At 44.6% G+C, this 27,124-nt stretch overlaps 3 protein-coding genes across 7 annotated transcripts; 2 read left to right on the top strand and 1 right to left on the bottom strand.

Moving 5' to 3' along the window:
* The first annotated feature begins 113 nt into the window (after positions 1-113).
* On the top strand, positions 114-6,007 carry LOC310814328 (putative histone deacetylase 1-B). Of its 4 annotated transcripts, none has more exons than XM_083683681.1 (14): positions 114-205; positions 987-1,099; positions 1,245-1,362; positions 1,697-1,771; positions 1,992-2,130; positions 2,269-2,410; positions 2,631-2,723; positions 2,847-2,955; positions 3,112-3,252; positions 3,473-3,581; positions 4,153-4,283; positions 4,397-4,564; positions 4,789-4,846; positions 4,946-6,007. In XM_083683681.1, exons 1-14 carry the CDS (start codon positions 154-156, stop codon positions 4,971-4,973), a joined length of 1,476 nt encoding a protein of 491 aa, XP_083539807.1. In that variant the 5' UTR covers positions 114-153; the 3' UTR covers positions 4,974-6,007. The 4 variants fall into 4 exon arrangements, with proteins under 4 accessions (XP_083539807.1, XP_083539808.1, XP_083539809.1 ...); XM_083683682.1 differs by having other exon boundaries at positions 4,792-4,846; XM_083683683.1 differs by having other exon boundaries at positions 4,397-4,549.
* Positions 5,864-11,561, bottom strand: tmem54a (transmembrane protein 54a). Its single transcript, XM_083683686.1, has 6 exons — positions 11,423-11,561; positions 9,697-9,893; positions 8,420-8,479; positions 7,673-7,864; positions 7,327-7,470; positions 5,864-7,220 (listed from the first exon to the last, which is right to left on the bottom strand). The coding sequence occupies exons 1-6, from the start codon at positions 11,433-11,435 to the stop codon at positions 7,068-7,070; spliced, it is 759 nt and encodes a 252-aa protein (XP_083539812.1). The 5' UTR covers positions 11,436-11,561; the 3' UTR covers positions 5,864-7,067.
* Positions 11,562-15,383: 3,822 nt separating this feature from the next.
* On the top strand, positions 15,384-26,500 carry pabpc4 (poly(A) binding protein, cytoplasmic 4 (inducible form)). 2 transcript variants are annotated; one of them, XM_083683815.1, is made up of 16 exons: positions 15,384-15,704; positions 15,841-16,026; positions 19,412-19,605; positions 20,252-20,367; positions 21,496-21,635; positions 21,788-21,882; positions 22,007-22,144; positions 22,368-22,463; positions 22,658-22,927; positions 23,184-23,274; positions 23,819-23,935; positions 24,244-24,377; positions 24,792-24,882; positions 25,188-25,318; positions 25,762-25,866; positions 26,109-26,500. In XM_083683815.1, exons 2-15 carry the CDS (start codon positions 15,861-15,863, stop codon positions 25,861-25,863), a joined length of 1,881 nt encoding a protein of 626 aa, XP_083539941.1. In that variant the 5' UTR covers positions 15,384-15,704; positions 15,841-15,860; the 3' UTR covers positions 25,864-25,866; positions 26,109-26,500. The 2 variants fall into 2 exon arrangements, with proteins under 2 accessions (XP_083539941.1, XP_083539940.1); XM_083683814.1 differs by having other exon boundaries at positions 15,384-16,026.
* The last annotated feature ends 624 nt before the right edge of the window (positions 26,501-27,124 follow it).

Consider the following 27,124-nt stretch of genomic DNA (forward strand, 5'->3'; position numbering starts at 1 on the left):
TTTTGGCTGATGGCGGGATCGAATGTGCAACGCCCCTCTCGATCCCAACCTTTGTTTTGATTGGTTCAAGGGGACGTGCGACAAAGTATCCGATTGTACCGTTTCTGCCACTTGAAGTACCGCTTCCGCTGTTCGCCCACTAAAGGAGCTAAAATGGCGCTGAGTTCTCAAGGAACAAAGAAAAAAGTTTGCTACTATTATGATGGTACGTCTTCATTTGTCTAGTCGTTGAACAAAATCATGTGTCGTGAATGTGGTCCAGCTGATCCAGGACGCGGTCCGGGTTTATTGTCTGTCTAGCCGCCCTGCTAGCGAGGTTAGCGTGACGCGCAAGCGTTGGTCGTGCAGCATCCCCTTGTCTGGCTCTGTGAAGACGAGAGGGAAAAGACACTGTCTGCTGTTCCACCAAAATATCGAGTCATTTTTCTGTTATCGTTGAAGAATGCCAATGCATGTCTGGTGGCTTGTCCGCCGTCGCTATGTTTTCGATTTTCAACTCAGTGGGACCAACGGAGAGCACATTTGCACAAGCCGAGCTTCAGCTAATGTTGGCTAGCCGGCTAATGTCAGCTAGCAAGCCTAGTTAGCAAAGCTACTTGCTAACACAAGGCTCTCTCAAGTTATCGGATGTAACTAGCTACAGTAGGAGCTATTAGCTTATTTTCGTATGTGCATTCAATTGCGTCCCTCAGTAAAGTCCAGGTTATTGGACTTTCTCGCTGCAAGTGGTCATCCATCCATCCATTCTGCTGATATAGCTTTCTTGCTCGCTAGTGGAATTGTATGTGTTGTAGCTATTGTTTCTGCAATGATGCATGTAGGGCGCATAGCTCATTTATAGCCTTGAAATTGGCAAATATTCACAACAGTTTGACTAACTGGACGACTCTTTTTTTTATTTATTTTTTAAAGATAAGTTACTAAGTTGATGGTAATACTGTACATTCAGCGTCTCTAATGCCCAGTTTTGTCGGTATTCATTCAAGGTGATGTTGGGAATTATTACTATGGCCAGGGTCACCCCATGAAGCCACACCGCATTCGCATGACACACAACCTGTTGCTGAACTATGGCCTCTACAGAAAGATGGAGATATACGTAAGTTAAAAAAAAAACAGGAAAGTTGAAATTGGATTGTGAGATGTGTAGTCTTGTCCACTGAGTAGGTCACAGTTGAAAAGTTTTGTCATGTAGTTTTTGTTTGTATGGTCTCAGTCACTAACTCACTCTCTCCCTGTCTCAGCGACCTCACAAGGCCAATGGAGAGGAGATGACTAAGTATCACAGTGATGACTACATCAAATTCTTGCGTTCCATCCGGCCAGACAACATGTCAGAGTACAGCAAACAGATGCAGAGATGTGAGTATGGGTCAGAAAATATGTCACAGTTCAAGTGTGTTATCTGTGTCCTACCAATACATAGGCTGTTAGTTTCCTCCCCCTTTTTTGTTTGGCTTGAGTTTGGGGGTCTATGGTTAGGTGTTTAGTTATTTGTATTGTATTTATTGTTTAGTGTTGTTCTTGTTGTAAAGCATGTTTGTGACTTGTCTATGTAAAAAGTGCTATACATACATTTGATGCAGAGAGGATACATTCAGAAGAATATTTAGGAAATCTCAAGTGTTAGTAGTCACTCACATTGGTTTTGATTTGAACCTTGTGTCCTTTTTTTAATGTCTGTTTTTTTCGACAGTCAACGTCGGGGAGGACTGTCCGGTGTTCGATGGCTTGTTTGAGTTCTGCCAGCTTTCAACAGGGGGCTCTGTTGGTAAGTTTGTGCACTATCACGTGTAGGTTTGCCCAGTTGGATAAGAGACATTGTGTATTCAATTAGATTTGGATAAGAAGCAATTTAATATTTTCTAGAATATTTCTTCATGCTTACGTGTCCTCTTCTGTGGCTGTGTACTATTGGGATGTAGCCACAGTTCTGTGATGTAGCTCAGGTCTCCTCATATTGACTATGTTCCATGTGATCCCTATTCCAGCTGGGGCTGTGAAGCTGAATAAACAGCAGACTGACATTGCCATCAACTGGGCCGGAGGCCTGCATCACGCCAAGAAGTCTGAGGCCTCAGGGTTCTGCTACGTCAATGACATTGTGTTAGCCATCCTGGAATTACTGAAGTAAGTACTACAGCCCTGTCACAAGTGCATGCTTTAGTGTATTTTGGGACATGGTGTATTTGAATCTGTTTGAGGTTCAACACAGTGAGTAAACATTTGTAAACATTTTGAGAATAATAATTTCTTCTCCTCCACCAGATACCACCAGAGAGTTCTGTACATAGACATTGACATCCACCACGGCGACGGTGTAGAGGAGGCTTTCTACACGACAGACCGTGTCATGACCGTGTCCTTCCACAAGTACGGGGAGTACTTCCCCGGAACTGGGGACCTGAGGGTGAGTCTGTTCTCTGATGTCAACAGAGGACTATTACTGTTATTTGAGAGTATTCCACATGAGAGGAATCAGATGTTCCAAATAGAAATGGAAGTCTTACTAGTTAAAGGGATATACAGCCTGAGATTATGTTCCTGCTCATTTGTCAACAGGAAAGTTGAGTGAAATTGGTATCCACAGTCCTGTTGTCTGACTCCATCTTGTTGTCTCTCTCCTCCAGGATATTGGTGCAGGGAAGGGCAAGTACTACGCTGTGAATTACCCTCTGAGAGACGGGATAGACGATGAGTCGTACGAAGCCATATTCAAACCTGTGAGTCTACACACCAGTCACGTTCTGCGTTGTATCCATCATGTCCTCAAACAGACCTGATTATTCAAAAAATGCTTTGCCAGCCTCCATTTCTACACTAATCTAAATAGCGTGTGTGTGTAGATCATGGCTAAGGTGATGGAGATGTACCAGCCCAGTGCAGTGGTTCTTCAGTGTGGAGCGGACTCTCTCTCAGGAGACAGACTCGGCTGCTTCAACCTCACCATCAAAGGTAAGGTCACAGCCACATCCACCATGGGAAAAGTACTCTGTATAAAACTGCTCTGTATATACTTTTTTTCTTTCTTTTTTTTTCTTCTTTTTTTTTATAAACATGAGTAATGTGCACGATATTCCCTGAACTTTCTGTGGTGTGTTTGTGTTCCAGGCCATGCTAAGTGTGTGGAGTATATGAAGAGTTTTAACCTGCCCCTGTTGATGCTGGGCGGGGGAGGGTACACCATCCGTAACGTGGCCAGATGCTGGACCTACGAGACGGCCGTCGCCCTGGACAGCACCATCCCCAACGGTGAGTTCTCCCCAATGTTTAACAGCTCGTTGGGGGGGGGGGGCGGCGGCGGCGATCATCCCACGAGCAGTGACTGGCTGTGTGGCTTAAAAATGCCGCTTTCGACATGAAGTTGTGCATTAGTTTTCTGTCACTTCCTTAAAAAGATAAGTTAGGTTGGAGGGACTCGACCACATTCCTTGGTCTTGATTGACTGTATTTGAATGTTCCTCTCCCACAGAGCTCCCGTACAACGATTACTTTGAGTACTTTGGGCCTGACTTCAAACTGCACATCAGCCCCTCCAACATGACCAATCAGAACACCAACGACTACCTGGAGAAGATCAAGTGAGTCCTTCACCTCTGTCTTTTTTCGTTCCTCCCTCTGTCCTGTCTTTCATTTGTCTATTTATTTAGTTATTTGAAATTCTGGCGAGGGATTAAATCCCTTGAGATGCAGCAGCTCGTTTTTTGAATGGGTGTGCTAGTGTCCTTTTGTTGCCATGTGTCTTATAACATCCAGTCATGGTATAGAGTGACAGTTGTATCAACGTGTTTTAGATATGGATGATTGTTTCACCCATCACACAGATCCTATGGCAGTGGCCTGGTGTTTAGAAAAGAGAGGAAACTAGTTGAAGCGTATGGCATGTATCTCTGCACTGTTACAGTAGTGTTCAGGCAATGTCATGTGGCTTCTCATTTAGTGTCGGGTGAATAAAGTGGCCCAAATTGCCAACCTTCTAGAGTGTGGGGTGACTTTTCTTTTTTTACCAAAAATGCATAAATGATTATTCTTCTTTTTGTAGCCAATCCGAGTATTATTGCTAGGTAAACACTAGGCACTCTAGGTGGTGAGTGCTCCGGAATTCTTTGTCAGTTGGTGAGTTAATGTGTGTGTGTGTGTGTGTGTCTGTAGGCAGCGTCTGTTTGAGAACCTGCGCATGCTGCCCCACGCCCCAGGGGTTCAGATGCAGGCCATCCCGGAGGACGCCGTGCACGAGGACAGTGAAAACGAGGAGGAGGAAGACCCCAACAAACGTATCTCTAGTGAGTCTCTCATCCTGACCCCCCCGCCACACACACACAAGCACCTAGTTTGTAAATAGACTCCATATCTGACAATGATAAAATGGCTGAGGTGCTCCTGTGCTCTGGTTCAGTCCGCGCCCACGACAAGAGGATAGCGTGTGACGAGGAGTTCTCAGACTCTGAGGACGAGGGCCAAGCCGGGGGCGGACGCAGGAACGCAGCCAGCTTCAAGAAAGCCAAGAGAACCAAGACAGAAGAAGAGAAGGAGGGAGAAGAGAAGAAAGGTGAGGAGAAAAAAGGTATCTGAAATCAATCCATTCATTTTTCTTTTCCTTTCTCACCCTTTTTTTATTTTTTATTTTTTTTACCAATGGCCGTTTCTCAGAGCAAACTGTCTAGTTGTGCACCATTTACTGGTGATGTTCATTATCTCCACTTGTATCTTAATTTGTACATCTCTCATTGTACATCCCTCTGATTTGAGGTGAGAATTACTTATTTGTTTTGTTCTTCTTTGTTGAAGTAGAAGTAAAAGAAGAGGAAAAGGTGCCAGAGGAGGAGAAAATGGACACCTCAAAGGGGTGAGTAAACATTCCAACCATATATTTTCATCATAAAGGATGTTTATTGAGTAAAGGCTATAGCAGAGAGTGAATTCCTCCCCCTTCTTCATCCAACAGGCCAAAAGAGGAGTCCAAGACGCCCTGAGAAGAACCTAGCCCCGTTAACACCAATGCAACTGTTCAGAATGGCTGTGAAAAACGTTTTCAGACCAGTCCCCTTACTGGCTGCTGCAAAGGAAATCCCTGAAGGACAATACATTTTAATGACCGATTCTGCCCCTTCAGATTTGAATGGGCCATATGTGTTTTTTAAAACATTCAAATATTGCTGTTCAAGGACTTAAAAGTCAAATGTTTTTTTTATAAGTACTGCTATGTTTTTTGTATGCTTTGTTAGTGTTTTGTTAGTCTCATTTGGTTCTAAATCTTTTTTATCCTACGAAACCGGTTTTCTCTTACCCAAGCAATTCTGTAGTCTATATAAAACAGGCCTGGCCCATTTAAGCTTTTTATACATTTCTTGGATTTAATTTTAATTTTAAATCATGGATTTGTTGGCATTGTTGTTGTACCCCCCTCCCTCCTCTTATTGTGTATTTAGTTCCACTGTTGTCCTGTGCCTTTGGACATGTAGTTGAAGCATGACATTTTAGGTCCACTCCTCCAAGGTGTATTTGTTATGTATTACTGTTCTTCCCTGCTAAAGCTAGATGAGCAATAGGGTCTTGAGGGTTAAATAAATACTGCTCCTACAGTAAAGTTTGTGATACAAGTACACGTCAACATAAGGGACTTTCATCCATGTATGGTAGAGTTTTGTATTCTCGGTGGACCTTGAGTCCCTGTGTCCTTGCAGAAGGAGATTCAGTGGAACCAGCTTTCCTGGATTACAGTATTTCACTTGAACAGGATTTTCATATTTGCCAGGTTTTTTGTTAGGGCATGAATTCCTTTTTAGTAGGAAGTTTACATGTCAATGCTACTGTATTGTAGTCAAGTGAGAACTAGGCACAAATGTTATCATATTCAGTGATGTATACTTTTGGTTTTATTCTGCAATACACAATGACATTTCTCCCCAGGAGTGCTTGAAAACTTCATACAAATCTGTGAAGGACCACACAATCTGTAAGACTATACTTTTAGACACCAATAAAAATGTAATGCTATGAAAATCTATGTATATGAACTCTTTGTCTTATTAACATGCATCACGATATATACACTCACCGGCCACTTTATTAGGTACACCTGTTCAACTGCTCAGTAATGCAAATATCTAATCAGCCAATCACACGGCAGCAACTCAATGCATTTAGGCATGTAGACACGGTCAAGACAACCTGCTGAAGTTCAAACCAAGCATCAGAATGGGGAAGAAAGGTGATTTAAGTGACTTTGAACGTGGCATGGTTGTTGGTGCCAGACAGGCTGGTCTGAGTATTTCAGAAACTGCTGATCTACTGGGATTTTCACACACAACCATCTCTAGGGTTTACAGATAATGGTCCGAAAAAGAGAAAATATCCAGTGAGCGGCAGTTCTCTGGGCGAAAATGCCTCATTGATGGCAGAGGTCAGAGGAGAATGGCCAGACTGGTTCGAAATGATAGAAAGGCAACAGTAACTCAAATAACCACTTGTTACAACCAAGGTATGCAGAAGACCATCTCTGCACAACGCGTCGAACCTTGAAGCAGATGGGCTACAAAAGGGGGTCCAACCCAGTACTAGCAAGGTGTACCTAATAAAGTGTGTACATTCGTAGAATATGTCCAGGTGCAGTTTGTCATTGTTTTTTAGTAACACACAGAGCTTCAGAGAACATACACATAGGACCTCACATAATTTTCCACAGAAGTTGTGAACAATATTTGGCAGATTGAATTCTAAAAGATGACAACGCAGTACCCAGACTGCATACATACATACATACATACATACATACATACATACATCATTACTACTCAAAGATTGGTCAGTCTAGCAGAACTAGGAAAATATCCCTTTCGTACAAAGGGAAATCATGTAACAATAATGTACATGTTGTGATGACATCTTGCCAAAATGAATGCCTAGTTATCAGATATTTGATAACAGTCATAGATCCAGAAACGTCTTCAAGCCAACATACAGAACCCCCCCCCCCCCCCCCCCCCCGCTGCAGCCTCTTGAGCTGGAAGAGTTCAATGTTCACATGAGGAGATCCAATAGCTTCAGACCCAGTTAGGTTTGCTGGTTCAGACCCAATCACTTCTCTCTGTTGGGGAGTCAGGTTCCAGCAGTTCATGTTGCTCTGCAGGCTCTGACTCAGATTCAGGTTCTGTCTCTGGCTCAGGCTGGGGTGCTGGGGGAGGCGACGGGGGCCGTCCCCTTGGACTCTGTATGCACACCTGAAACAAACAAAGCCCACTGGGTGTGAAACATGATCCAGACACAGACACACCCTATTGAGTGACATCTGACCAGCACACTGCTAGTGAGGGAGATGTGACCTACCCTTCTGGCGTTGACGAACCGCCTCCTCCTCCTGCAGGGACAGAGGCGGAGGAAGGAGGTGCAGGCGGCGAAGCAGCGGCCAGAGAACACCACCTCCACCATGGACATCAGGATGAGGAGAACCCACAGGATAATGGCTGTTCCCTGGGACAGAGACATGCCAGAACAGGCGGTAATGGATTTGACTAGAGATTATCGCTCTTTACAGATTATTAATTATGGATAATTGACGACTAATGTTAAATCTAATGTCTACATTCTGATTCACATTTAAGGATACGCCATCCAACTGTTGAAGTTTGGGGACAGTGGGACCCTATTCCAGTGTTTTTACATTCTCACTTACATAGATGCGTGTGGGATCAAAAGGGCACTCATTGGTGATGCTGGAGTAGCCAATAGCATCTGGGAACTTGCAGTGCGTCAGCAGGCTCCGGCCTCCATTGATAATGGCCATCACCACGGAAACGCTCAACCCCACAGTAGAGGCAGTTGACAAGAGGAACGCCAGCAAACTGAACATTAACAGGACCCACATCTGGAGGAAGACAGGAGTCAAAAGATAAATATGCATCTGTGACCAAAGGTATATTTCTACCAAGATCATTGGAGAATTGATAGTGACACCATGTGCAGTAAGTTACATTATTAGACCATTTTATGTAAAAACTGTTGTGTTTTGCTTTGGAGATATTGAAATTTGGCTGACAAGCAAGTTGGAAGTATGTCTGTATGACTGCATGTGAATGTGTAGGACAGAATGAAATTATGTGTGTAAAAGGGGGGGGGGGGGGGGGGAAGAGTCCTTTGCATTTTGCATGTGTGATGCCAGTCTATTATTTGCGTGTGCATTTAATATATCTGTGAGAGCAAGCTTACTTGCTTGACTTGTCTGTCAATGACAACTTTGCACGAAAGCACTAACACACACTAGAGGGCTAAGAGGCTGAGCAGACAGCCTTAGACATGTTCTAACAAGAACCAAGACAAAACAGCATTCATGATAGGAGGAGAAGGAAACGTTAACCTTCTACGAGAGAACAGGAGTTCAAGGCAGAGGGAAAAGGGAGGGAGAAACTGAAGCAATATTTACCAAAATCCTGTTTTTCTTGTTTTTGGACAAGACAATGGCTGCAATTCCAGCTATAATTGCCTAAAAGGACACAGGGAGTCACATGTTCAGCAAATACATAGCTTCTATCAGTTGATCATCTCGAACTGAAAAACGTATGAGTTTACCGTACAGTATGACAGCAAAATGATATACACTCACTGAACACTTTATTAGGAACAGCTGTACACCTTCTCATGGTGTAGGTGGTGGAATGGTGTGGGGAATGTTTTCTTGGCACACTTTGGGCCTGTTAATACCAATCAATCATCGCTGAATGCCACAGCCTATTTGAGTATTATTGCTGACCATGTGTATCCTTTCATGGCCACAATTTACCCATCTTCTAATGGCTACTTCCAGCATGATAATGCACCATGTCACAAAGCAAAAGTCGTCTCAAACTGGTTTCATCAACACAACAATGAGTTCGGTGTTCTTCAGTGGCCTTCCCAGTCACCAGATCTGAATCCAATAGAACACCTTTGGGATGTGGTAGAACGGGAGATTCACAGCTTGAAAGTGCACCTGAAAAATCTGCAGGAATTGTGTGACGCAATCTTGTGGGATCAATGCCACGTAGAGGCTGTTCTGAGAGCAAAGGGAGGCCCTACCCAGTATTAGTATAGTGTTCCTAATAACGTGCTCAGTGAGTGTATAGTGCCCTGCGTAAGTAATGGGACAGTAAAGCATTATGAATCATCTATACATTAGTCATCATAAGAAAAACAAATCTATGCTAGGACCCATTATTTGGGTGTTTAATGGGTGTTTCCGATGAGTCAGGTTGAGGGGGGAAAACTACATAGTAAGATAGTGGTAGAAAGTATGCTTCCGCACAAGCACATGACTAAATTACTGTCTCCACCAAATCCGTCTACAAGGTGTGTTCTGTCGCATCATTTGTGCAGGCATAAGAGAGCTGCCAATGCCTAGTGTTGATTCTAGGCTTTGCATTTGTCTTTGAAGTCTTGGTGTCAATATGAGAACCAAATAGGTGTCAATAAAAGGTCAAGAAAGCCATTATGACGCTAAAAAATCTGAACAAATCTATCTGAGACATAGCCAAAAAAATACATTACCAAATACTTATACAGGGCACTGTAACAAGGTCACATGATGCTACAAAGTCTTTGGAGAGCAACTAAATGAAACAGTGTAACTGTAGTCACAGACTGATACAGTATTGTCATTGGGCCAAAAACAGACACAAAGTTAGCCCTGATCCTAAGATGATCTTTCAGTCTCCAGAGACTCACCGTCAGCCCCGCCACCAGGGCGATGACGTTGGAGATGGCGTAGCCCTGCACCCGGGCCAGGGCGTGCACATGGATGTGCCTGAGCACGGCTCCGTGCACCAGCGCCCCCAGCAGGAAGTTGACGTGGCCCACCAGCACCAGGCCCAGGCCGATCTTCATCAGGGCCTTGTTGTCCTTCAGGTTGGCACAGCACACACCTGGATCAGGGAGGGCGCTTTATCATTATGAATGAACAACGGTACACGGTTGTATACTTGATCATGAATTTAACCAACATTCCCCCACTAATCCTATTTTCAGACCAGTTTAATAATCAGCCTGTCTTCAAATCCATCTACAGTTGACCTTGACCAGACATTCAAATTATGATACATTTTTCATTTGAAAAGTCTATCCTACTTTCATCTGTTATATGATGAGCCCAAATGCAGCAGTTATAAGCATTGTATAACACACAGTGTTGCTTGATTTAGATGTATTCGTGCCTCAATAAGTGGTTTCATTAACATATTAAATATCCGAGGGCAAACATGTTTGGGTTCGGAGTATAGTATACTGCCTAAATTGGGGTGTTGGTATTGCATTGATATATACATTGAATACTGCACAACTCAGATGAGGAATGAAAGCTATACCAAATAAATCATGCTGTCTCATTCTGTGTGGAATATGGTGAACTTCAACATACAAAGAAGAAAATCAGGTTCAGTGAGTGGTGATGTCAGACTGGTGCACTCTCTGAGCAGCAGGAGGGGGTGGTAGGAGGTCAGGTGAAATTACCACAACTTCACGATTTGAAAACAAGGTAATGTATTGTGTAATCACATTCAACACACGACTAACCAAGACCTGAATACTGCAGTTGTTTGCCATGAAGAACGTACCATAAACCATGGTATTACCACCCCTTACAAGAGTTAAAGAGAGGGTATTTTACACCTTCCCTTGAGGCAAACTCAGGCAGATAAGGAACACATAGGTTAGCCCTCACCCACCTAGAGAGAAAGGCTAGGCTAGGGTGGGGTCCATTGATAAAAGGAGTCAAGTGTCATATTCAAATGTTTACCCCACGCAAGCCAGAGGGGAGGAGATTACATTACATTACATTTACAGGCCTTACGACACACCATAGACTATTTTAGTTGTTTCTTGAGAGAACTACACAATTCTGCATGGGTTCTCTACTAAAAAATGTAACTTTGCTTGAAGTCTAGTGCAGTTTTCCATATCATTGCACTGGGAAGCAAATTCTCTCCAAATCCTCTAATACCTCCATCATTATTATCCTCCTATGAACTATCACTGACAAAAAACCCAGTTCCTTGGACCCAAGTTTCATCATTACTTTACTTGTTGCAGGTTACAACATCAATCTGGACTGTCTCCATTCTGCTGGCAGTTAATTAATCTCTAAATCATATACAGTAGAGGTCCAGGACCAATACTATTTGTGTAGTAGTCCTTTAGTAGGCCTATTAAACCCTGGAATTAATAATTCAGGAATAAACCGATTTACTGAGTTAGCATGTTAATGCACTGTGCATCACTCAAAACCAGAGTGACATTTATTGAACTCACATGGCGACTACGTTTACGTGACAGTAAACGACAGGGAACTGAATAACTCCGACCCCACCCAAAAAAGTTGCGGTTCACATCACATTTGCATTTCACCGTTCAGTTGCTTTATCGTTTCCTCTTAGCCGTGATCAATAAATAAACTCACCTAAGTTAACCATCTTGAATCCTTGGATGTTCCTCAAGTCATTCTAGGGCCACTTTTGTATCGCCATTTGGCTGAAAACCTCGCCACCCGTCGCCTTTGTTCGCTTTGCCTTCTTCCCTTTCCGCTCACCTGTACGCGGCGCGGTGGAGGAACAGACTACGCGACGCCCCGCCTATTACTTGCTCAAAAAAGTTCAAAACTGCACGCAATGGAGTGTCATCATAGTGTCATTATACAATGGAGTGTCATTATAATGGTAAAGTAGCCCAATTCTAGGCCATTAAACAAACCTCCATGCAATGTGGTAGGATGTAGGCCTACATTGAACTAGATTTGATCTAATTCAAAGTAATACACGGAGCCTACTGATTTTATATTACAAAGTGTATGTAACAATTTAGCAATTGTTAGTAATTCATTTTCAATGGTAATTTCTCCTTGGCTTAATTGTGATTGTCCACACCTGTGCATGGCCAACCAGGAGGCATTAATAGATGTACCTGAGGCTTGTTCCCAGAGGGTCTTTTATAGCAGCAGGAGGTTACAGCTGCTAGGAAACTGTCTTGCTTGATTATTTTGTGATCTTAAGATGGGCATATCGGGGATGTTGGTTGTGTGTATTATTATAGGGACTTTTCTGCCTGTTAAATCAACTTTAGAGGACCAGGTTGTGAAGTTATCTGAGGATTTCCTTCAGAGTGTTTGGCGTTCATCAGCTGAGGGTGGTCATGACATCCCATATGACACGATGTTCAGTTCTTGGCAAACTGGAACGCCAGAATTTCACTTGCTTACAGAACTACCACCTCAAATGATGATCCCCCAGATTCAGGTAGCGTGTAATGGAACCTCGTTGACCCTGCGTGTGGATAAGAGATTTAATGGCGTTCTATTGAATGGAAACGATTTAGTACTTGGTGAGGGCTGCTTTAGCAATGGAGATTCGGAAAACCACCTTGTCTTCAATTATCAACTCTCCCATTGTGGCACTCATCGTGTGGTGAGTGGCCTCGCAATGAAATGTTCAATTGCTGTACATGCTTAACAATGTCTTGCAATTTCAAGATGTGACCAGGTTTTATTCCATAGACATACAATGGATTGGATGTATTTTCCAACTGGCTCCACTTCAAATCCAGAAACCCTCTTTTTACCTGGTGGCTGGCCCCATTTACTGTGCCCATTTCCTGCACACCACACAGGTTTGTCCTAGTGGTCCTAAATGAATGTTTTAAAATGCTTATGGTGATGATGGATAGCACTATGGTGTTACCATTTATTTGCACTATTCCAGGTCTGAGGTGACACCCCCTAAACCTGTGTCAGCATCACCAAAGGACTGGGGATTTTCCATGAAAGCAATGCACCGTGAGTGGTCAAATACTGTCTTGATGGTATTTGTTCTGTGTTGCATTTGACTCATCTCCTCATGACAGAATGTCAATGTTTTTGCAGCATCTTGGACCCATGCAGCAGAAACCAACATCTATCAGCGAGGCCAGGTGGTCCACCTCCAGGTGACAGCTAGACCTGGCCCTAACCAGCACCTGTTCATTCAGTCCTGCTTTGCTTCTGCGTTGCCTGATCCAGAGGCCAGGCCCAGGCATGGAGTCATTGTAAACAAAGGGTAAGTTGGGACAGTGCATCACTTCCACTTATTAGAACAGACACACACCTGAATGCATTTAATTTAGTCCATGTTCTCTATAGGTGCTCAGCCTCTGTAGCCTCCCAGTTTGTGGCCTTCAGAAAGGAGGATTCAGTCAACTTCATCCTCAATACATCTCATCTGCCGTCAAAGGTGAGTCATCTTCATGGCCCAGCTCAAGGTTCCTACTCTGCTGTATTATACTAAATGAAGGTCTTCCCTCCCCAAGGTATACCTACACTGCAGTGTGATCATCTCTGACCAGGGAGTCACACCAGATTCTAAATCCTGCAACTACAACAAGATAAAATCTAGGTATTTTTGGCAGGTTTTTTTATAACCTTTATTCTGATTCTAACAAGACATGTCCTTGTTTAATTTTGGCTTTAACCCAACCCCTGTCACAGATGGGAGGAGCTGAGTGGAGATGCTCAGGTGTGCAGCTGCTGTGGTTCCAGGTGTAAAGGCTCTACTTTTAAGAACCTCCCCATCAGTCAGTATGCTCTTATAAATACTGTTTCATTTGTCATGCAATTTTACCAGGGACCTTATTTCAGGCCTGTTTTTTATATCACAAAAATATTTTCTTGTCTTTTCAGATGCAACAGCTGTTGTCAGCACTGGTCCTCTAATGATTGTGTACAGAGAGCCCATAGTCAAACCTCTACCCTCTGTCCACGGGTCTGATCACTCCTCTAGCCCCCCAATGGCTAACAATGTGCAGTCTGATTCCAGTGATCTGGGAGTGTCTGAATACAAGACTACCTCAGCCCTGAAGTCTGACTCTACAGCCCCTACTGGCTCCAGAGGCTGGATAGCATCAGGCAGTGCCATCACTGGTAACTCCATCCCAGAGGCCCCCTGGCTCTACCCCCCAGTGATGGCGGACGGGCTGATGGTCGTTGGTCAGGACCAGGGAGGTACCCTGACCCTGTGGATACCAGGACAGGTGCAGGTCAGTTCTGATCTGGGCCTGGAGGTGGCACTAAGCGCCTCTCTTCAGAGTGACTCACCAGCTGAATCAGATGTGAGTTCCTCCCTGCAAAATGATTTTCAAGAGAAGAGCCAGTTTCCTGAGCTACACCCTATCGTTACAGAGCAGGAGAAAGCCTCATCATTGAATTCCCCCATGACTGGAGCCTGGAGCCAGGGGCTCAAATGGCCAGGAAGTGATTATGCAGTGAAGGGAAGTGATTTTGTGATTGACGGATGGGCAATTCCTCAACATCAAGAGAGGGCTGCTCTCTTGGAAGAATCTCAAAGAAAGCTGTGGGGTGGTAAATCCAGGAGACCTCAGACCAGTGCTCCCTCTTACAAGACTGGGCTCCAGGGGTACAATAAACTGCCACTGGGCTACATGCTGAATGAGCTGGACCTGCATGGGGATGTTTTGGACCACAAGCTTGGCGAACTGGGTCTGGCTCAAATGCATACTATGGTGCACAAACCAAAAGTGGGAACTGCTGATGGATCCCAGTCAGTTATCCGCTCCAAGCTGCAGGTGACCCAAGCCATGGATGGGTCTCAGACCATGAGCTATGAGGAAGAGTTGATGAGGCCCAGAGATGGGGAGGGAGAGATCAGGACTCTTGGCATGCAGGATGGGGTCCAGGAGATGAGGAGGCTGGGTACAGGCAAGAGGAGCTTGGTGTCATCACTCCATGATCTGCTGAGGTAATGGTTGTGGTTCTGGCTGGACATTTGATTTGGAGCCCTATTTGGATAATATATTCTTCATTAATTCAATTTGGAATTTCAAAATTTTCCCTGATTTCATTAACATGCCTTTCTCTTCTCTCTTTAGGCGGCTGGACAAGGCAGAGTAGTTTAAAGGAGAAGTGATGCTTTTTATAAAATAAAGTCTGTACGCTATCAATTTTGTATCGCTTATTTTATTGCAATATACATTTTGTGACCTGTCAAACTTGACCATGGTTTCTGAACTTCAGGCCTTATTAAAACGTACATTTAACTTACCTAATTGTTTCATCCTATGAAATGAAAATGTAACCAATATGACAAGGTTACATTTTGACAATTATTCACTGCTATTCCAATGCCTCTCATCGATAGTCATGACGAAGCTAGATCAGACATTACTAGACATTTGGGGCCCCCCCCCACCTGCCTCATCACCCCCGTGTAGTCACACCCAGATGTCGCTGTAGGGATCTTAGTTGAGTAGTTGTGACAGTAGCGCCCGCATGCTCAGTATTTTACAAGTTTGACCCTGGCTACTATTTCCTCTGCACTGCACTGTCTATAAAGTGCCCATGCTTTTCCCACGCAGTCTCTTTCCCCGGCCACAAAACAACCGTGAGTGTCTAACTCACTGTTCTTCAACAACTTAAAAAAGAAAAAAAATATATAAAAAAATATAAAATACAAAAACCTGAATAAAAATAAGTACCGTAATATTCAAAATAAAAACAAATATAAAAAAAAAATCGTAAAACCTTTTTTTTTTCTTCTTTTAACTAAAATAACAGGAGGCCTCGGGCTTAACCCGACGTTTATGACAAACTAATAAAGGCAGGATTATATACTTCGGAAGACGCCCAATTCCCTGCTTTTCAGCTTGTCACTTCGTTCCTTTCTATTCAGCGAGTCGTGGAAAACTTTAAATCGGAACAGGTCGGTCTCTGTCAATAGACTTTCTTTATACGTGTCGTTTACGCACAAATTCGGCCCAGGTGTACAATTCGTAGTAATCATTTCCGTGGCTATTCTGTGGGAGGAATTGCGTTCATACATTCTGTTATGAACACAGCGACTGGGGGGAGTTATCCGATGGCTTCTCTCTATGTTGGCGACCTGCACCCTGATATCACGGAGGCTATGCTGTATGAAAAATTCAGCCCAGCTGGACCGGTGCTTTCTATCCGAGTATGTCGTGACATGATCACCCGACGCTCCTTGGGTTATGCCTATGTGAATTTCTCGCAACCCGCAGACGGTAAGAAATGAAGCATGCATCCAAAATGATAAAGGCGTCTGTTTGCTGTGCAGATAGAGGGGAGTCCTCAACAGTACCGGGTGTGACTCTGTGCTGTGTGCACATATGGCTGAGAGACATAGCCTAGACCATATATCTAAATAACATTTTGGTTCTGATACATGATTATGTGATGGAAATTGTAGCATAACCTATATATATATATCACAGTTAAATCTACACTACACACAAATCAACAGTCCACTATAAAGACACAGGAGAGAACTTATCCAAATCCTTTCACATTACATGTGCCAGTGCTGAATGCATGAAACACTAGTGTGGAGAAAAATAAATGTTTTTACCCTAAACCCTTACTTTGGACTCCTTATAAACTTGCAGTGGGACAATCATTTAGTGTACTAATGCCTGCTTTTACAGTAAAACACTGCATTTTGCTCTGAATTGACTAACTCCTTAACAACAGGTTAATTGTGGAGACGTAGCCTACAGATATGGAATAGGATCACTTGACCCATATAGACGGGGTGGCCCAGTTCCACCATGCAGTTCTTCCATGCGACAGTCTTTGAGGCATTGGCCAGGGTTTGCTCTGTAACAACGCCTTTCCTTTCTCAACATGCACAGTTGGGCATCTTGGCATTGTACAGGACTCATGTACAGTGATTGTGTCCTGCCTCTCCTTTAGAATGAGAACAGGTGCAGAAGACAGATTTCTGCTCCACACTGCCTAACCCAAAGTGACCCATTTCTGCTTCTATTTAAAGGGCCACCAGGGGACAGTTCTGTAGTGAAATTAATTCTTACTCCCTGATGATTTACACACTGAGATGAAGAAAAGAGACAGGACAGTTTAGCAATAACTCAAGTGTGTCTGCTTTGTGTGGTTCATGTGATATCTCAATGTCGTTTCCTCTTGCATACACACACACACACACACACACACACACGTTTTATTATAGGGTTGAATGTCTTGGGTGCTTGAGTTAAAGCATGTCATTCACGTCTGTACGCATGTATGAAGGATGCTTCCGCATGTAGGTCTGGAAAGTAGCCTGCGGTTCAGATCGTGCAGATCATCTCTCCCAATGTCATTCCCAAATACACTCCCAACTTACTCCATGCAAGGATGCACACTTGAAGCAAAAGGCAATTTCTATGGGGAGTCCATTCCCTGATTCTGCTGCTCTTGGAAGTCAGACATTGAAAATCAAACTTCAGCCTCAGATCCACCACTAAATTCAGTTGTGAGCAGTTGCTTCTCTTCTCAGTGTCAGTCATGCACTTCTTTGGGACTATGATATTACAGGATTAGGCAATTATGGTTTATGTTGTACGAGGGTGTCTCTGACCCCCCCCCCCCCCCCCCCCAGGAAGCTGTTTACCCAGTGTGCACTTTTTTGGCAGTTGTGTCAACATTAAACACCTGTCACAACATATCTGGTATTGTGAAAATGTTGTTACTAAGGAGGTAGTAGTCTTTAGCCAGTTGACAGGTCTTGTGAGTCTACTCACAGTGAGTATCTGAAAGAAATAACTGTTTCTGAGTGAGCGGGGAGGGGAGTTGGAACCATGACATATGCACAGGGAACAATTCTGCCAAGAAATGCTATTTTTTATCATAATGCAATCACCTGAAAAGCATGACGGATAGTAAAAGGGTCATTTTGTTAGTATCACAGACATATACAACCACAGAGGCTTCCTTCAAGAGGCAATCTGGGATTCAAACTACAACGAAACATTCTCCCCGCTTTTGGTAAGCAGCTAAGGGATGGTGCTGGAAAAATCTAACCACTCAAATTCATAGAATGAGCTATGGATGCATAAGATCAAAATGATATTTTTAACCATGTTATAAAGCTATACACTGTTTTCTTATAAACAATGGAGTAAAACAAGCTTATATTTGGGGTTCTGGTTCTTGGGGTAAGACCTTGAACTAAGTTATATTATTTATAGTTGCCTTGGCTGACCATCCACTCTTCATCATTTCACAGCTGCATGTGTAAACAGTTGTGAGATCTGGTGTTGCTCATCTGAACATTCTTGTTTGAAATTGTCTCTCCTACATCAATGGTAGAGAATACTCAACTCACACTCTATGCCAGCGCATACCTCTCAGGACCCCAATCTAATTATAGACCCTCTTTGAGGCAGCCCAAATTTTGCCTACCCATAATATCTAAAATCATAAGTGTTCATATGGTGTGAATGTTTGACAGTGTCAATATCCGCCTCACCAAGAATACACAGTCTGGTTTTTGTTCATATGTATAACAATATATTGCCAGATGGACCTGTAAAGTTTGTTTCAAGAATGTATTATATTGTACATTTATTACAGTTTATGCACTGTAAATTTATTCACTCACTGAGCCTAATTTTCAGCTACACACACGGGCCAATAACGCTGCTGTTTATTTGATCAAGAATCCCCCTGGGAACCTTCTAGAACGAGACCCACACAGGAATCACATCACACACACCTTCTCTGGGCCCGTTTGTGAAGTACAATTGCAGAGCAAACTGCTGATGCCAGCAGACGCAAGGCAGCTCCGTTTTGTTTACCAGACATTTTTAGCTCTAAAGCCCGGGGTGTGTGTTGCTGTGGAGTGACGGGAACAAAGGGAAGCTCTCTGGTTGGCATGTGTGCCCAGATGGACATGAGAGGGGACATGATAGGGAGAGAGAGCAGGCCCAATGGGAACAAGCATACCAGTCTGAAAAATACTAGAAAAATATATGGATCCGTTACGTTGGGGAAATGGTGTGGACAAATAAAAAGAGCAGCGACATGAGGTAGACAACATCATGAGAGTGTGTCATGTTTTTCAAGAGTTGCCCTTTTGAGTATGTGTAAATGTTTTGTGATAGATGATATTACTGCAGAGACAATATAACTGCACAGTCGTAGCCATAGACCAAATACTCTGACCTGACTAGGTCAGGCTGCAGCATGTGGCCCTACAATGCACTTCTGTTCCCATCTGTCTCCATCTGTCTGAGTGTGAGCGCCATGTGCTCCCTCCTGAGCAACTGGAGCTGCCCCCTACACTCACAGCTGTTCAGAGTGCTTTCTGGGGGGAGACTCCTCAGCCACATGGTGTAGTCTAGTCACTACAGTACTATAGGACACTCCTTAGTGCCACATAGAGCAGTAGTAAGGACACTCATGGTGTTGGAATGGCGTGGTAATGTGCATGATTTCGATCGTTTAAACTACGCAGCATGATGTGGTGTGCAGGGTCTGAAGTGTCCTCTACAAAGCATAATAACAACAACACAACATGGTGTGGTGTACACGGTCGCTGAGATGTTTTGAGGCCCCTTGCAGTACTTAAACACCACCTGACCCTGCCGTTTTGACCTCTCCAACCAACAGCCGAGAGAGCCCTGGACACCATGAACTTTGACGTGGTGAAAGGGAAGCCAATCAGAATCATGTGGTCCCAGAGAGACCCCTCCCTCAGGAAGTCTGGCGTGGGCAACGTGTTCATCAAGAACTTGGACAAGTCTATTGACAACAAGGCTCTCTACGACACCTTCTCTGCCTTTGGAAACATCCTGTCCTGCAAGGTAGGAGGGGGATGATGTTAACTCTGGAATAGGAACAATAGAGACATTGGCCCCTTCTAAATGGTTAGAAACTCAATTCCCCGCATCCTCTCCACCGTCCTCCACTCGCTTCCTTCTCATGAAGCATTGGAGTAGAATATGTAAGGGGAGGAACCTAGATCTTCTCCTCTAATGCGTTTTGAGTAAGTAGCAAGTGGAGGACAGAGGACAAGATGCAAGGAGTCAAGTTCCTAACAATTGAGAAAGGGCCACAGTATCTGCCCACATGAATGTGCAAAACAGTTTATAAGAGTGTCAACTGAGAAAGGATCTGTACTGTATGTGTCTTGCAATGGGAAATAGTTGTTGCATGGATTGGTTTTTTTATGATTCAGGGATTGTAGGTGGGGTTTGGGATGTTTCGGGGATGGTCATGTTTGCGGAACAATTTTTTCCATCAAGTGGGTTAAGAAAAGGCTTTAAAATCATTTTGTTATCTTATACTCTTTTGCAGCGCTATGCCCTGCTGTTCATTGTGTCCTTTCATAGTCTGTGTGATCTATGAGGTAACCCTCCCAATGTAGAACGATTTCAAAGGAACTGCATTGACCCAGAGGCCATGAATTCTTGCGGTGTCATTGAACAGTCTATGCCTTGTCTTCATCAGGTGGTGTGTGATGAAAATGGATCTAAGGGCTATGCCTTTGTGCACTTCGAGACACAAGATGCCGCTGACCGCGCCATCGAGAAGATGAACGGCATGCTTCTGAACGACCGCAAGGTGTGAGTGTCCGATCAACACGGCGTGGAGAGAGGGTGTGGAGAGGGGGTGTGGAGAGGGGGTGTGGAGAGGGGGTCTGGAGAGGGGGTGTGGGGAGGAGGCTGGGGAGGAATTATGGCTGTGTCAAGAGTTGATAGTCTAGTTGAAGCAAGAAAGGCTAGAAGGATGTTGAAGGTGATGCCAAGGGGATGGTTACGGTGTTCATAGCTACAGTTGTTGAGTAGCCAGGGAGGCTGACCAGCTTCTAGATGTATATGTATGTATATTCTATAATCTGCATAGTATTGAGGGACCCAAAAAAGATTTCACAAGGACACAACGAAAGGCTTATGATAGTGATGTTGAAACTGAATGTGTATGTTTGCGAGGTGTGAGATGAGGAACAGCAAATCCTTTTCCCAACTCTCAGTCCCGATGTACCCTGTCTTGTCTGTTCTACACCAGTGTGGTCTGAGTGAATAACACAACTAACAGTGACATTAGAGGTTTTTGCAGTGCTAAGAGTGTAATGAACCTTTTAAACCCACACAACAACCCCCCACACTCCCCTGCCCCCCACCCACTCCCTGTGCCAGCTGAGTGCCAGTTCGTCCATTTGTTCGCCCATCCGTCCGCCCATCCATCCGTCCGTCCGCCTGCCTGTCTGTGTGTGTGTAACCACGCTTGTGTGTTTTAGTGATGGAGCGAAGGAATGCAATACTGGAGCACGGAATGGGAGAGGTCTGCGTAGCAAGGTATATAAATATCATTTGGTCCTCAGCTTTACTTTGTATGGACCTCTGTCCATCCACTCCCCCCCAAGTCCTGGACCAGGAAATGTGATTGTTTCTGTGCTGTATTGTGGGTGTGTAGCATGAATGGTTGTGGTGTTGTAACTCATGCAAAAAGGTTTTTCAATGTGTGATTCTGAAAGGACCTTGAGAAGAGAATACTCTGTGAGTACTGGTCTTATATGATGTACTCTCTCTTTCACTTAGTGATCTGGTCTTGTCACACTTTATGGCAGTGCTGTGAACCTGCCCAGAAGCCTGATAACCATATCTCTCAGATAAAACAAGACAGAGATACGGATCACAGTCCCCCAGGAATGTTTTACAAGAGTTGTATCGCTACTCTCCCTCCATGTTTAGGTTCGTAGGACGGTTCAAGTCTCGGAAGGAGAGGGAGGCAGAACTGGGGGCCAAAGCCAAGGAGTTCACCAATGTCTACATCAAGAACTTTGGGGACGACATGGATGATGAGCGGCTGAAGGAACTTTTTGACAAATACGGTATGCTGCGACAGGAATATGTAATCCTAAAACTTCCCTAGTGGGGACACTTTGTCTGCGACATGAAATGTAACCCACTTGAGGACCTACAGAAATCCTTGATTTTCTTGAAACTCAGATGGGTTCTATTTGTCCCTATTGACTTCCTGTAGGTAAAACACTCAGCGTGAGGGTGATGACAGATCCCTCAGGCAAATCCAGAGGCTTTGGGTTTGTGAGTTACGAGCAACACGAGGATGCTAACAAGGTACTGACACCCTCATGACTACAGCAGAGTCAGTGTGTGTGTGTGTGTGTGTGTGTGTGTGTGTGTGTGCAGGCGCACGTGCGTGCGTGTGTGCGTGCACTGACTGTAATAACTTAATCCACAGGCGGTGGAGGACATGAACGGCATGGAGCTCAACGGAAAGATGGTGTTCGTCGGGCGCGCTCAGAAGAAGATGGAGCGGCAGGCGGAGCTGAAGAGGAAGTTTGAGCAGCTGAAGCAGGAGAGGATCAGCCGTTACCAGGTCAACCACAGCTCCGCCCCCCTCGCCTGACACCACTTATACCTCATAGAAGACTTATTACAAACAAATGGCTTTTTTTATCAAACTTCCAATCCTGTTGTACCATTATGCACCTATTATGGTAGCCGTGGGCTAAGCCAGTAAGTGTGAAGAGGCTATGATAGCTTTGTGTGAGCATATTCAGTATTGTGGCTTATGAATTTTTGTGTATTTCTGGTTTCAGGGCGTTAACCTTTACATCAAGAACTTGGACGACACCATTGACGACGAGAAACTGCGCAAGGAGTTCTCTCCGTTTGGGTCCATTACCAGTGCCAAGGTGAGAGAGTTCAGCAGAGGTCAATACAGTGCACTCCATCAGCATTTCCTCTCACGGTGACCCATTTGAGTTGTAACTTTACATGTTGCTATACACGTGTGTCATAACAATGTCATTACTCCATTCACATCATTGTATGAACATGTTGTTCCTAACAGTCATACTTGTAACACAGTTGACTTCTCTCATGGCAGGTGATGCTGGAGGAAGGGCGCTCGAAGGGCTTTGGGTTCGTCTGCTTCTCCTCCCCAGAGGAGGCCACCAAGGCCGTGACGGAGATGAACGGGCGCATCGTGGGCTCCAAGCCCCTCTACGTGGCCCTGGCCCAGCGCAAAGAGGAGCGCAAGGCCCACCTCACCAACCAGTACATGCAGCGCATCGCCGGCATGAGGGCCATGCCAGCCAACACCATCATCAACCAGTTCCAGCCTGCCAGCGGCTACTTCATGCCAGCTGTGCCACAGGTGAGTAGCAGGGAAAGGGTGGAGCTGAGTTTGACAGAAAGATATGTGGGAGCCGAAAGTGAACTAAAGGTTAAATACTGTGTACTTGCTCTTACTGTTGTGAAGTCAGTTGTGGTTTAACTTGAGTAGGTTTGACAAATAAAGCTGCTTGTGTGAAGTCACAAAATGCTTTGGTGCTGGAGCACTCGTGAATCTGTGTAGATGTAGAACTATAGCATTACTAGTCTTGTTATTAACTGGTATATATGTCTCCCAGGCCCAGAACAGGACCACCTACTATGCGCCCAATCAGATGGCCCAGATGAGGCCCAACCCCCGCTGGCAGCAGCAGGGTGGCAGAGGCCAAGGTGAGTAGGGATTCAGATGACATCACACACAATGATGCAATCTATCATCAGTCATTCATCATGAGGGTATGACACCAACATTCCAAATAGTAACTGCCTCATATCTAGGCTATATTTATTCATACACTGGTGTATTATATATATATTATATATTATAATTTTTATATTGTATTACTATTGTTATTATTGCAACCATTACTGCTGCTACTTACACTACACCCTATGCACTACTATTGTCACTGTTTTATTATTACTATATTATATTGTATTGTTGATTCGCTGATTGTTGTTGACTCTTGTTGATGGAACAAGATCCCAAAGCATTTCACTGTGTTAATTACGGCTGTATGCGATGGATGTACGTGACAAATAACATTTAATTTGATTTGATTTGATTTACGTATGCCAAGGAATGACTCTCGCTCTGTGCCTATACGACCAACACAGTCCACAAACACACTGAAAATCCTCCATCCATCTCCTCAGTGAACACCCCAGAGTGAGCGTTGTGTGTGTTGATCGTGCTCTCTCCCCTTCTCCCAAGGTGGGTTCCAGGGAATGCCCAACTCCCTGCGCCAGCCCAGCCCCCGTGCCAACCTGAGACACCTGGCTCCTAACGCCAGTGGCCCCCGCGGCATGCCCGCCGGAGGACAGAGAGTTGGTACGGTTGATCTGCCTCAGAGTGCGACCGATCGGAAATAGCATTTCCAACAGTTCCTCATAATCCATTACGATCTACATACATCAGCATGAGAGAGTTCATTGCTCTAACTGACCGGTTCTCAATGGACAATGCTCTCATTCCAATGTTATGTGATTAGCGTTTGATCGACGGTGTCATGATTGTTCGGTAGAGTCTAATTCCGAAACAATGACATTGTCGTTGACCCCGGAGTGAACCGCATTCATTTACACTGCGCTAATGATCTGGCAAGACCCGACAATGAGTATCTCCATCTCTACCACTAGGAGGAGCTAGTCAGGCGATGGGTCCTCGCCCCTCCATGGGAGTCCCTGCCCCTCGTGCTATGCCACCCTACAAGTACGCCAGCAGTGTACGCAACACCCAGCCCCAAGTGGTGCAGCCCATCGCCTTACAGCAGGTAAGACAAGCAATCAATTTGAATGTGGTCATTTTTTGCATCCACCCACACACACATACACTGCACCCCCCCTCCGAGACAACACACACGCACACCCACAGGGACAACAGAGCTCTGGGCGAAGGGTCAGCCATCTTTGGCACCCCTGGAGCAGTTAGGGATTAAGTGCTTTGGCACAACGGCTGTGTGTATAGGCACCTTAGATATGATGCCAGCAACCCTCCAGTCAACCAGCTCACATCCGACTCCCTCCTAGGGTGGGGATCGAACCAGCGACCTACCGACTGTTGGCCTAGGCTCCCTGCCGCCCTTGTTGACACACACACACCTCATTAGATAAACACTGAGATATACTGTATCATCTACCATTTCCTGTGCTTTTCCTCTTTTTAACCTGTTCATCTCCTGGGTCAGGCTCAGCCGGCAGTGCACGTGCAGGGACAGGACCCTCTCACATCCTCCATGCTGGCCGCTGCCCCCCCTCAGGAGCAGAAACAGATGCTGGGTGAGCACTGAAGCAGATTACTGTGTCATCACCCCTATGAAGTGACAGAAAAACGGGCGGAATAAGACAAAGCCAAACTCACAACCTTTGGAATTGACACTTCATTGCACAATGTGTTGTCATTTTTGTGTCATTCTCCTCCCCTCACCTCACCCTACCCCTCTCCCCACTTCTGCCTCTCGCACTCTCTCTCTCTCTTTCTCTCTCTATCTCTGTTTCTCTTTCTCTCTCTCTCACTCTCTCTCCCTGTCTCTGTCCCTCTGTCTCTCTCTCTCTCTGTCTCTCTGTCTCTCTCTCTCTGTCAGGTGAGCGCCTGTTCCCTCTGATCCAGGCCATGCATCCCAGTTTAGCAGGGAAGATCACTGGGATGCTGCTGGAGATTGACAACTCTGAGCTGCTGCACATGCTGGAGTCCCACGAATCCCTGCGCTCCAAGGTAGCATTCTCCCTACAGACCTCACCACAGACCTCGCTACGGACCTCACTACGGACCTCACTACAGACCTCACTACAGACCTCACCACAGACCTCACCACAGACCTCACTACAGACCTCACTACAGATGTCACCATGACACTCATCCATGGCTCGGATTCTCAGATATCCCCTTTAGCCATCCATGGTTTACTTTTTCCATGTTGGGAAATAGAAAAGTGTACAGCTCCTTTTCAGCTCTGTTCACCATGTGTTACAACGTGATTGTAACCATTCAATCTGATAGTTGATAGTCGCTATGCTGGTTGCCCCCACTCTAGCCACCATTAAGGTGTATGTCCCTTGAGCTGATGTTTAAGTGAAGCTCTTTCCCGACGTTGCCCTGCTGTAGCCTCTGTGTGTGTGTGTGTGTGTGTGTGTGTGTGTGTGTGTGTGCGCGCGCAGGTGGAGGAGGCTGTTGCCGTGCTACAGGCCCATCAGGCGAAGAAGGACGCCACCCAGAAAGTGGGTGTCATCACTACAACGGCCGCTGCTGCCACCTCTTGACAAGTAAGCGAGTACACACTTAGAACAGACGATTAGATCCATATAAAGACTTTATAACATCCCTGCTACCTTATCTTTTAGAATGGCCATTATACTGTATCTCCTGACTCTGAGCTGTTGCCCCGGGCCAAAACAGAGAACAGTTCTAAGATTTTATCTTCTGCATGCAGTATTGGTGCAAGTGCTGAGTGGAAGTCTGAAATGGCAAATAATTAAATGTGTTTGTTTGTTTGTTTGTTTTCCAGGGTGCAGAGAACTGAGCAGAGAAGGGGAGAGATCACTACACTGCCTGGGTCATCTCTACAACATTATGCAGGAAAAAAAAATTCAAGAAAAAAAGAAAAGAAAAATGAATTCAAAAGCATACTTGAACATTTTGAAAAATATTACAGTACTTCATTTTTCTAGTTCTGTAATAATTTTAAACTGAAACACCAAAAGCGAAAAAAGTAAATGAGGGAATTCTTTCAGCTCAAGGCCCTTCATGTTGTGGTCATGGACAGACCCTTTTTCTAGAAGGAAAATGAGTTTTGCTCTATTTCTTTGTTTGAAAGTTTTGTGTTTGATGATTTGATTTGAACTATTGGATTCCTCCATCCCATCATGTTATCATGGGTGGTGTGGTATTCTCAATAAAGGGATGAAAATATCAAGTTTACCATATTATTTATATTTCTTTTGCAAAACAATAAGTAGCCTATTTTACATGATTGTCCAACATACCTGGGAGGTTCCATTGCTGGAGCTGAATGAAGTATTGTAGTTTGCACTAAGAATGAATACGTTCATTGAAATATTAACCTACGTGAATAGCTGCAAGAAAACTGTCTGATATCACTGGCTCTGTAAAAGGCCGGGCCCCCCTTCTTCTGCACAAATACTCTAAGGCATATGTTGTAAGGCCTACCATGATAGAAGTATCATTTGGGATTGGTGAATTTAGGACTGACGTTACTGCAGCTTCAACAACAGTGACTGTGGCAAAAAAAGTAATTATTCTGTTGAGTTCTGTCTGTATCCAGAGAACCTATCAACGTTTGAAGTAATGAATGAATTGGTCCTTTGTGGCACAGTTGGTAGAGCATGGCGCTAACAACGCTTAGGTCGTGGGTTTGATTCCCGCTGGGACCATATATACTGAAATGTATGCACTCACTGCAATGTAAGTCGCTTTGGATAAAAGCGTCAGCTAAATGACATATATTATATTATTATATAGAGGTGGGGTGAATCATGTCCTAATGTCACAGACAGATGGCGC

Source organism: Argentina silus, assembly GCF_951799395.1.
Source record: "Argentina silus genome assembly, chromosome: 13".
Lineage (NCBI taxonomy): Eukaryota > Metazoa > Chordata > Actinopteri > Argentiniformes > Argentinidae > Argentina > Argentina silus.

Bases quoted from the DNA above. Each gene is read 5' to 3' on its own strand.
- pabpc4 (XM_083683814.1), top strand. From the start codon at position 15,831: ATGAACACAGCGACTGGGGGGAGTTATCCGATGGCTTCTCTCTATGTT. The intron at 19,606-20,251 runs GTAGGAGGGGGA...TGTCTTCATCAG, and splicing joins GAAACATCCTGTCCTGCAAG to GTGGTGTGTGATGAAAATGG. The intron at 22,928-23,183 runs GTGAGTAGCAGG...TATGTCTCCCAG, and splicing joins TCATGCCAGCTGTGCCACAG to GCCCAGAACAGGACCACCTA.
- tmem54a (XM_083683686.1), bottom strand. The intron at 7,471-7,672 runs GTAAGTGAGAAT...TCTCTGTCCCAG, and splicing joins TTGATCCCACACGCATCTAT to GGAACAGCCATTATCCTGTG. The intron at 7,221-7,326 runs GTAGGTCACATC...TGTTTGTTTCAG, and splicing joins GGTTCGTCAACGCCAGAAGG to GTGTGCATACAGAGTCCAAG.
- LOC310814328 (XM_083683681.1), top strand. From the start codon at position 154: ATGGCGCTGAGTTCTCAAGGAACAAAGAAAAAAGTTTGCTACTATTAT. The intron at 1,772-1,991 runs GTAAGTTTGTGC...TCCCTATTCCAG, and splicing joins TTCAACAGGGGGCTCTGTTG to CTGGGGCTGTGAAGCTGAAT. The intron at 4,847-4,945 runs GTGAGTAAACAT...TTCATCCAACAG, and splicing joins AAAATGGACACCTCAAAGGG to GCCAAAAGAGGAGTCCAAGA.